The sequence below is a fragment of the Gymnoscopelus microlampas genome, assembly GCF_963454915.1.
Source record: "Gymnoscopelus microlampas genome assembly, chromosome: 3".
NCBI lineage: Eukaryota > Metazoa > Chordata > Actinopteri > Myctophiformes > Myctophidae > Gymnoscopelus > Gymnoscopelus microlampas.
The window spans coordinates 18,119,484-18,130,473 of record NC_139940.1 but is presented as its reverse complement, the minus strand read 5'-3'; the positions used below and the strand labels follow the sequence as shown (position 1 = coordinate 18,130,473).

Here is a 10,990-nt window from a genome sequence, read left to right as displayed (position 1 = left end):
GAAGGGCCAGTGTTGTCTGCAGCAGGAACTAGGACAACAATATGAATAAACGGGGCTCACCACGGTAGATGATGCGGAGGTAGAAGTAATATAATTTTTATGCATTTTCTTTTCTTATTGACGCTGATGATGATGATGGCCGTTGGAGAATTTTGTTCAGACCATATACATTACCTCACCATTTTCATATGTATGGTGAACACACCGTTTCAGTTCTGTTTATTTATCAATTTGAGATGCCTGTTCTTTTGTGTAATAATATTTTATGATGTTTTATGTCTAAATCAATGTAGTGTTCTTGTTAGGCTTATTATCATCTTCACAAAGATCACACCGGTGTTCAGCAATCCAAGACTTTAACCGCTTTTAACCCTGCATGGCATCCCTATTTTGGGGCATGTCATTATAGGCTAAAATTCTCAAAAGTAGCCTAGGCTATATGCTTAACCCTTTAAGACCTGAAGCCGATTCTACAAAATGTCTTCTAAATCCCAACAGTATTCTGAAAAACCTATGTTTCTATATCAATGCTCGAAGCTTCTCAATCTTTTTCATGTCAAGGACCCCCAAAATGATATGTATTTTGCCGCCGACCCCCATCTCAATATTTTGTTTCAGGGACCCCCAGAAGCAAAGTTTGAGTTAAAAATGTTTCAAGATTTAAAAAAAATAGCAGATCTTCAAGCTCATAGCACGGCACTCGGTGCCGTGCTATGAGCTTGTATATCTGCTATTTTTGAATAGCCAATGTGTAAAATAATGCTTTTTAGCTCAAATCAAAAAATGACACAGATGCGTTCCAGGTCTTAATGGGTTCAAAATGTATTCTCCATTGTTCACCAGTGGACATCGCCGTGGCAACGTGAAGTACAGATCAGGCTTAAATGGGTTAAATAAATACTACAGCCTCTTTATGGATGTGTTTTCAAACACTGCACTGCATGGTGTGTACAGCATACTGAAATCTTTATTTTAATTATGAGAATAAATAAATGGATTGAGAGAACAAAAAAATTAATTGGTCTGCGGGTTTATTCAATACACAGGTTTTCACATGAAAATGGTCGTTGAGCCGTAGGCTACATTGTTTGATTGTTGTACACAGTAAAAGGCCAGCCTTTTAGCCTGGTCCAGCTGGCAAGCTCATTCTGGATCAAACTATATCTGGCCCTTTAGTCACCCTTCTCTATATACATAATTTATTAAATGATGCATATAGAGAAGGATGATTAAAGGGCCTGATGTCTCACTGTACTTGATCTCTGAAGCCTACGTTACAAATAACATGTTGGACTGGTTTTGTATCAGGGGGGAAAGCTGCATGTAAAGTAGAGGAAGCTAGAAAGAGGCTTCATTCATGCAATTGATGTGTCAAAGTCCATCACCTTTTGGCCCTGAAACGTCCTATTTGGGGTCCACTGACATGCCTATATCAGTGACCCCCCACCCCCCCCTGCAGTGTTATTTCCCATTAAGACCTGGAGCGCATCTGTGTCATTTTTTGATTTGAGCTAAAAAAGCATTATTTTACACTTTGGCTGAGCTTGTAGATCTGCTATTTTTGAAAAATCGTGAAAATGTGTGCAAATCTTTGAATATATATTGTTTAAAGCGAACATTTTTAACTATTCTTTGCTTCTGGGGGTCCCTGGAAATAAACATTTTGAGATGGGGGTCGGCGGCCAAATAAATGTAATTTTGGGGGTCCTTGACATGAAAAAGTTTGAGCACCACTGATATAGAAACATACGTTTTTCAGAATACTGTTGGGATTTTAGAAGACATTTTGTAGAATCGGCTTCAGGTCTTAGTGGGTTAAATTAACTCAGTGTCCATTTGTACACTTTCAGAGTTACAGACCCTTTGGTTCCTAATTAACTATCAGTCATATATGCTGGAGACGCCTGGAACCCCCTCAACGATGACGGTAAGTCAGGATCGGAGTGATCTTTTGACTTGTAAATGTAAAACAAAAAAACTCAGAGTATGAAAAACAATCCCATGCAAATAATATGCAATGCTGAATACAATACATAGCTGTTAGCGTGTAACAGTAGAACAGAAGCTCATGTGTCCTATGAAGAAATGCAGCCAAACAAGCCGTCTCTGATAGAGCAGCACTGTCAGCAAAACCAGTCCTGCACCGAAAATAGCAGATCTACAAGCTCTTCAGTCTGTGATACCGCACGCAACAAAGTATATCAACTCAGTCAATATTTAATTTCACGATTTTTCCCCACACTATGCCTATATTAGTTAAATTTTTCTTACATTTTCTTATGAAATATCACCTGAACAGTGGACTAGAAACTATATTAGCCTACAGTACATGAAACAGTTAGAAAACTAAATCAAATCAATGGGTACTGCAGAAATGGTACGGCTTCTTCTTGTCAGCTCCTATTTTAGGTGTGCAGCTAACCAAAACATATTGGGCGGTTCTGCTTTTTTTATCAGTGAGTGAGACACCCGTGAGTCATTGAACGCTGGTAACCGACTCCGAGATATGTGCACTATTCTCGTCCATGCACTGGCAAAAAAATGCACTGGCAAAAAATGAAATGACTTTTCAGTAATATTATGATCTTAAACAACATCCAAGGCCATTTTCCTATAACATAAACAGACCATGACATTGAAGTACATTTTGAAGTCGTAACTAAAAATAACCAGATCCGTATACAGAACATGGAATTTATATCCTGTGCCTTGTATACACGGCGCCTACTGTTTCCCAGGGGACTTTAGAGCTTGTATTGTTCTTGTTGTTGAACTTCCCTTTTTGAATAGCTACAGTGCAGTCAGCCATGGAGGCCCCGGAGGACCATAAAACCTATTGCTGTTGTTCAGTGGGGTAAAGTAACTAAGTACATTTACTCAAGTACTGTACTTATGTACAATTTTGAGGTACTTTTACTTCTACTTCCCTACATCTCAGAGGCAAATATGGTACTTTCACTGCACTACAATTATTTGAAAACTTTAGTTACTAGTTACTTTGTAGGTATAAATTATGATCATATATGAAACATACATTAACCACTTAAGCCCTCTTTTATACCGAGGCTATTTGAAAATAGCCGATCTACAAGCTCACAACGCGTGGCATCGCGACGCGTTGTGAGCGTGTAGATCAGCTATTTTCAAACATTTTAGAACTTTTACTTTTGGTTACTTTAAGTACATTTTGATACCAATACTTGTGTTAGTTTTGTAGCGGAGTACTTCTACATTGCAGTATTGATACTTTTACTTAAGTAAAACATTTGAGTACTTTTTCTGAGTTTTTTTTTTTAGTACTTGTTGTTGCCGGAGTTGAATGACTCACTGGGTATATATCATGTATGGAAAACTGAACACTGACACCGATATGCTCCACATTGTCAGCTTAGCTAGGTAAGTGCTCACACTCTCCCGTATACTGTATAATATGCAGCTCGGTTAACAATGAATGCTAACAATGGGTGATAACAGGAAATGGCAGCGGGCTCTGCCTTAATACGGTGATGAATGCATTCACTTCCCTATTATTTTCTCCCACATACAGTGTAGCCCTCCCTTTCCAAACTGACAACCCTCCCTCCCTCCCTCCCTCCCTGCTCCTTCTCTGCATGCCCCTCCTTTTGTCAAGTATAAACACGCAAACCTTGGAAGTCCCCACCCCTGTATCGCGTACACATTCCCTCACCGATACAATCGTGCACACACGCTTACACAGTAGCAGTGAAGACCGGCATTGCTTGGATGAAGACAGCAAAAAAGAAACAGAAAGTGTCATATTGATCTCTCTGCACTTGGCAGAAATAGGCGTTTCTGTGCACCTAACTTTCCCCCTATTGAGGATCTCACACTAGCTCCAAGAGACAGATTTGGAGCTGCAGGTGTTCAGCTGTGTGTGTGTGTGTGTGTGTGTGTGTGTGTGTGTGTGTGTGTGTGTGTGTGTGTGTGTGTGTGTGTGAGGTGTGTTGGCAGACTTGCAGGGCACGGCACTGCTCTGTATAGCGTGTGAGATTTATGAGGAGTGGCGGACGACTGGCTCTTTCTCAACCCTGGCTGGGAGTGTCTGGGATATAGGGAACCATCTTGGCCTCCGACTGGCTGTGCTTTCTCTTGGCTTGTGCTCTCTCCCTCCCTGGGAAAGGACTGTCACACTCTCTCCTTCTGTCCAACTGTTCACTGGAACCTCATTCTTCACTCCTTAGACCCTTTTGTCTTCAATTTCCCTTTTTTCTTCACAGCTATACCTTATCCCCTTCCCCTCTTCTCCTGGGGGTTTCCTCTCCTGGGTTTTTTATTTGATCCTTCAACTGCTTTTTCTTCTAAACTTCGACTCTCATCTTCTCCACGACTCCCCTCCCTCCACCCTCCCTTTTCCTCGTCCCTCTGTCCCCTGGCTGCCGCTACTGGCCTCCAGCCGCCATGGACCTGTCCCTGTGGCAGTACCAGTTCAGGATCATCATGTTGGGGGACTCCACGGTGGGGAAGTCGTCCCTGCTGAAGCGCTACACGGAGGACCAGTTCTTGGAGTGCATCAACCAGACGGTGGGCGTGGACTTCTACGTTCACTTCCTGGAGGTGGAGCCGGGGGTCCGGGTCAAGCTGCAGTTCTGGGACACGGCCGGCCAGGAGAGGTTCAGGTGAGGATAAGGCAGGGGTGTGGGCAACTTTGATGATGGAGGGAGAGAGAGGCACTATATTTCCACACTCACTCCAGAGGGCCACATTGCATACACTGTCTCTCCATATTTTATAGCCGATCACAGTGCGGCGCGTTTTGAGCTTGTAGATCTGCTATTTTTGAATTGGAATCCAAATCCTTTTTTTTGCTATTTTTTAATATCTATTTATTCATTTTAATTTCAACTGCATTTAGTTATACTTGTTAACTTAATGAACTTAAATACAAATACATTAGACATAAAAAAAGACGATATGATTTAAATACTAGTCATTAAGCTACTAATATAGACTGAAGTAATTAAAGTGGGTCATGTTTGCATGTTTGGAATTGTAAACAGCTGAAATCAATAATATATCAGTATTCCCATATTAACCTGCGGGCCGCATTAAGTGAAGGTGGGGGCAGCATGTGGCCCCCGGGCCACCTGTTGCCCATGTATGGGACAAGGTAATATCCTATGATTTGTTCAACAGCCAGATATAGGGGCAGCAGTGATTCAGGAGGTAGAGCGGTCACCTGGGACCACCGGGGTCACCGGGTTCATACCCCGCTCCTTCTAGCTTTATGTGAAAGTGTTCTTGAGCAAGACACTGAACCCCTAAGTGCTCATCGCTCAGTGGATGCCCACTGCTCTTAGCCACTTTGTCACGATGTGAGACAAGTGTTTGGATCCGAGCGCAGAACCAGGCAGGCAGATCAAGTTCAATGATGATTTATTAACAAACTTTCTATATAAGTTTTTATTACAGCAGGACATACAAGGCAGGACACAACAACTATAATCTGACAAGTGAATGCTGAACACAGGAAGGTTTAAATAGACACAGACTAACAAGACACAGGTGAAACATAACTACAATCAACACAGGGATAGGCTAGGCGACTAAGGGGACACAGGTGGAAACACTGGGAATCACAGGACTGGTTAGACAAGACAGGTACAGATAACTAAGCAGACAGGAAACACTAGGAACAATACTACACAATAAAACACAGAACACCAAGGCAACAAACTACACAGAACTAAAAGACCAAAACAGAACAGGAATACAAAGTAAAAGTCCAAAAGTAATAAACACAGACAAAGTCCAAGGGCTGAGGAGCGGACCGTGACACACTTGAACCCTAGCATCTCTATTCTGGGGCAAACATTTGGTGAAAATAGCAGATCTACAAGCTTGTAGACCGGCTATTTTCGGTGAAAGATCTTTGGTGTAGAGCAGGGGTTTTCAACCGATTGTGAACCAGAGTAGCCTCGCGTAGCCAGACAATATCACACGACACACTGCGTGGATATTAGTCTGGTCCCTATCAATCAACGGTAGATTTTTTTCCCAAGGGGCGGTTACAAAAAGATCCAAATGGACTCTATTGGTTAGACCTAAACCAATCAGAGCAGTGCTTCCTTGAACGAACCAATCAGAGCAGTGCTTCCTTGTACGTCATTGCTCCAAATAAGGTGATAAGCCCGCCCACATTTGGATACTGGGCCCTGGTTGGCTCCGCACAACTGCGGAGGGAGAGAATTGAAATCTCTATGGAGGGGGGCCAGACCTAATCTGCCGAGGGCTAAAGTGCATGCAATTTTGCAAAGGCAGATTCGTCTGGAACCAGGCTAGAACCAGAGACCACCACCCTGACTAAGAATCAACCTGGGGACCACTGTTGTGTTGGGTGGGGATATGTGGGCTAAGATTAGTTAAAGGTGGGTTGGGGTGGCCCTTGAAGATTGCTTGAAATATGCCAGTGGTCCAGAGCTAAAAAAAAAGGTTGAGAACCAACCACTGATATATTCCTCTTACTTTATCCAACCTTCCATATTAAACTCATGTTAACTGATACTATACTGATTTGTAACATTTATGAGTGAGCAAACACATGCCATTAAATGGCCACATTTCCTAATAATGATGACACTTTCCCTTCTTGAGATTCTAACTCCCTTTTCTGTGGAATTTCTTGACCTTCCCAGTAACTGACTTCATCGACTCGTCATCTTAGGTCACCAGGTCATTTAGTGCACTGCTTCTCAAGTAGTGGTCCATGGACCACTAATGGTCCATGGCATGATTACAGGTGGTCCATGTCTGTCTTTTCTTGGCTATAGTGGTGGTCAGGGACAGAGTCTCATGTCATTTTCTGGCTCCAACGTTGCACTGTACATAAATACTGTTATATAATAATACTGATATTCTTCAGGTATACCAATGTGGCAATACCACTCTCACAGAAATACATTGTTACAAAAGGTACATTATAGCTTTTACTGTCTGAAAACTCATCCAGAACTTCACAAGGGACTGTGATTCATACTACTGTAGACAATGAGCTGATGAGAAGTGCTTTTGGAATTGAACACAAGCCTCAAACAGAAGCCTCCTCCAATGACCACTGATAATGTGTTTAATTCCACTGTCCTCATATATCACACTGTAAGGGACCAGAGTTGGTCGGCAAGAGAGACACCAGGATAAGTGTGTAGTTTCTTTAAAATGTATTTTTTTATATCTTTTCTTTTTCCCATAAAAACAAGACATTCATTCTGGCCCAAATAAATGCAGACAATACACTGAACTTGACATCAAGACTGAACTAACCAAATGAGACATGAGGGGAACATATATAGTGGGTGATCAGACCACTCTTGACACAAAGGGGAAGACAAAGAATAACATTTAAACAGACTACAAATAGCAGCAACATAATCCACTACAGCACTAACTCATATTAAATAAAGAAATTACATACAACTGAAATGGCAATACATTTTCATACGTGTAGTAATACATTCAAACTTATAATAAATCCCTGCCCCTCCCCTTATGCACAGGGGACATGGTGCAGTCCAATTACTAATCAGCTCCTTATAAGCACCTGTGAAGCAGCTTGGCTTTTCCATGGCCAGCAATCTAAACTTCAACACTCCTCAGAACTGATAACTCAACAAAACAAAATAAACTTAAATACCAATTAAATTACTCCTGATAAAACAACTTGACCCAAACAAAATAACTTAATCATCAAACTTGCAATACACATGTCCTTTAACCGGTTGTGTGTAGTCCTTTATGCATGTAGTATGTAGTTTGCTGAAAATAAATATAAACTAAATGAATAAACCAAAAAGACAAGTGTCCACCATGTTTTACCAACTTTGTGTGTCAGCTGGTGTGGCCTTCACATGTGGCCATCACACACACAAATACCAAATTACTAAGTTTCTCCAAAATAAAACTAAATAAAATGATGAACAAAGAAAGATCTTCACTTTATACATTACTGAATGGATGACCAGGGACCACATAAAATACCTTCACGGACCACCAGTTGAAAACCTCTGGTGTAGAGGGAAAAAGAGAGGGCCTATAGATAGTAAATATATTTTAAGTAAGCTAGAATGCTTGTACATGGCGTGGTATGAAGACAGTTGCCTCCTGTACTGAGGTCATTAAGTCATCCTACCAAATGGAAATGAACATCCAGTATTTTCAAGAATAAGGAAGAGCAGATGTTTCCATTAGGCTGCTTTGTTATCCATTAGTGTTGGATGCATCACAATATGGCAGTGGGAACCCAGTCAACCCACTAAATGTATTGTAACATTTGCTAGTCTGATCTTCTCTCGCTGACTCATAAACACATGCACACACTTGTGGATGGTTAGACAAACGTAACCTTTTCACACGTTCTGTGTTTCTACAATACATACATTAAAATGTGGAATGAAACAAAAAATAGAGGGCCACTCCAGGTGAAGAATCAAACCAGTTAATGTTGATGCAAATACACTGATAATAACCATCAGGCTGATAAACTCCCACTGACAGGTTCATTAGTGTAATCATACTGTACGTCAGGGTTCTTCAACAGGGGGTCCTCAGAGCTACTACAGGGGGGCCGCCAAATCTTTGTGTGATTGGATACATTTTTTAACCACTTGAACCCTATTATCCATATTCTGAAGAGAACTTAAGCCAAAAATAGCAGATCTACAAGCTCACAAAGCCTCGCAGCCTCTGCTATTTTTGGCACAGAGGTTTGGTGTTGGTCCATGAAATCTATGAAAATACAATTTAAACAGTATGTAGTGGGGGTCCCTGCTTCATCTCTCTTTCAGCTAGGGGGTCCTTGGGCTGAAAATGTTGAAGACCCCTGCTGTACTGTACGTAATACATGTGAGATATTCTAATGCTCCAAATCTCTCTTTTCTTGTGGTTTCTCTCTCTCTCTCTCTCTCTCTCTCTCTCTCTCTCTCTCTCTCTCTCTCTCTCTCTCTCTCTCTCTCTCTCTCTCTCTCTCTCTCTCTCTCTCTCTCTCTCTCTCTCTCACCCTCTCCTCCTCTTTAGGTCAGTGACCCGTTCTTACTACCGCAACTCAGTGGGCGGTCTGCTGGTGTTTGACCTGTCCAGCCGAGCCTCCTTCGACCACATCAAGGAGTGGCACGCGGAGGTGTGCGAGCGCGTCCAGCCGCACGCCGTGCTGTTCGTTCTGGTGGGACACAAGAGCGACCAGGACGCCCAAGGGCTGAGGGAGGTGAGCAAGGTGGAGGCAGAGAAGCTAGCCGGCCAGCTGGGGATGCCCTACGTGGAGGCCTCGTCCAAGACCGGCCAAGGCGTGAAGGAGGCCTTCGAGCTCATCACCCGACGGGTCTATCAGGGTCTGCTGAGTGGCGAGGTGGAACTAAGGGAGGGGTGGGACGGGATCAAGTGTTCTGGACCCCGAACACTGCAGCTACAGAGAACCAGCAGCGTGGCTGGCAACACAGAACCATCAAAGAAAAAGAAGTGCTGTGAATGAGCAGCAGGTTGAGATGCTTTGGGAACTGACACGAGACATGATGCACACAACATAAGACCCCAGGACACTAAAGCGACTCTAACGCCGATGTGGAGTGGGCGATTTCAGCATCTGGGGTGGAGAGAAATATCCACTACTAATCAAATAATATAACGTGATCAATGTAGCCTACTGCCAGCTTGAATACGGAGTGCTCATGATCCAGACATGATCAAACACTTTAAGACATTGGTTCTCAAAGTGGGGTCCAGGGACCCCCAGGGGTACTTGGGGGGGTTCCAGGGGGTCCCCAGCAAAATGTGTTAATATATCGTCACAATAATTTTAACCTTTTATACTTTGGCTATTCAAAAATAGCAGATATACAAGCTCATAGCGCGGCACCGAGTGCCGCGCTATGAGCTTGTAGATCTGCTATTTTTGAAAAATCGTGAACATTTTGTGCAAACCTTGGGATATATATATTTTTTAAGACAACATTTTTTACTCAAATATTTGCCTCTGGGGGTCCCTGGAACAAAATATTTGAGATGGGGGTCCGCGGCCAAATTCATATTATTTTGGGGGTCGTTGACATGAAAAAGTTTGAGAATCACTGCTTTAAGAACCAGGACAAATAACAGTGACGAAGTCAACAATGTGATGACAACATGAACACAATTCAACATGACCAGCAGAGCAACATCTGGCCAATACACACACACACACGTTTGCTCATCATGTGAATATGGTCATACATTGAGCAAGATTGCCGGACAAACTATCAAATCTAATATGTAGCACTTAAATGTAAGTCTTCTAAAAACTACCTTAAGAAGTGTTTGCACTTTGTTTTCTGTAAATGACGTTGCTTTAATACTTTTGGCTGTTTAACAGCGGATGTCCTTTCTTTGTACGTGAGAATAAATGATCTGAAATGGTTGCTGCTGGGGCTGATGATTGCTTCACTTGTGTTGGCTTCTTGGGAGGTGTTTTACATAACTTATTATAAGCCTATAATAGTAGTAGTTGACACGTCTGATCTTGCTCAGCTCAGAATATGAAGATGATTAAGAAAGCCTCCCCATCATTATAGAGTGTGCTAATGGCAGTAGTGATCATCTAGTTGCAGCAACTTTGTAATGAGTTTGAATAAATCTCAAGGTATTTTCCTACGTAATTCCTTGACTTATAAATATTTGATCATAAAATAGGCCTATAGATTAAGCATGCGTTAAGTTGAGCCTCATGTTTTACTGGGGAACAAACTGACACATTAACAGTCCTAACACTTCCCTACACATTTCAAAATGCAAAAATCAAATAAGATTAGTTCAGTTAGACACTTCAGCTCAGGATTAACCATTTACCATTGATTGCAATGATATTGCATTCAGTTTGGCGGTGTGACTCTCTGCTCCTGTGATATTACAGATTAAACCTGCCCAAGCATGACACAGAATCTGAGATCACAAACCCCCCAGGAGCAGAGCACAAGATATACTGTAGTTCAGTCAGATAACTCACAAATAG

General features: G+C 42.1%; 1 protein-coding gene across 5 annotated transcripts; it reads left to right on the top strand.

Annotated features, from left to right (window-relative positions):
- Positions 1-3,699: 3,699 nt before the first annotated feature.
- On the top strand, positions 3,700-10,400 carry rab42b (RAB42, member RAS oncogene family). 5 transcript variants are annotated; one of them, XR_014600441.1, is made up of 3 exons: positions 3,700-4,637; positions 9,028-9,709; positions 10,090-10,400. XR_014600441.1 is itself a non-coding variant. In XM_084052455.1 (3 exons), exons 2-3 carry the CDS (start codon positions 4,420-4,422, stop codon positions 9,476-9,478), a joined length of 669 nt encoding a protein of 222 aa, XP_083908581.1. In that variant the 5' UTR covers positions 3,700-3,901; positions 3,961-4,419; the 3' UTR covers positions 9,479-9,832. The 5 variants fall into 5 exon arrangements, 4 of the variants coding, with proteins under 4 accessions (XP_083908581.1, XP_083908579.1, XP_083908580.1 ...); XM_084052455.1 differs by lacking the exon at positions 10,090-10,400 and having other exon boundaries at positions 3,700-3,901; positions 3,961-4,637; positions 9,028-9,832; XM_084052453.1 differs by lacking the exon at positions 10,090-10,400 and having other exon boundaries at positions 3,700-3,905; positions 3,961-4,637; positions 9,028-9,832.
- Positions 10,401-10,990: the final 590 nt, after the last annotated feature.

Coding starts and splice junctions, on each gene's coding strand:
- rab42b (XM_084052455.1), top strand. CDS start 4,420: ATGGACCTGTCCCTGTGGCAGTACCAGTTCAGGATCATCATGTTGGGG. Junction 4,638..9,027: donor GCCGGCCAGGAGAGGTTCAG/GTGAGGATAAGG, acceptor CCTCCTCTTTAG/GTCAGTGACCCGTTCTTACT.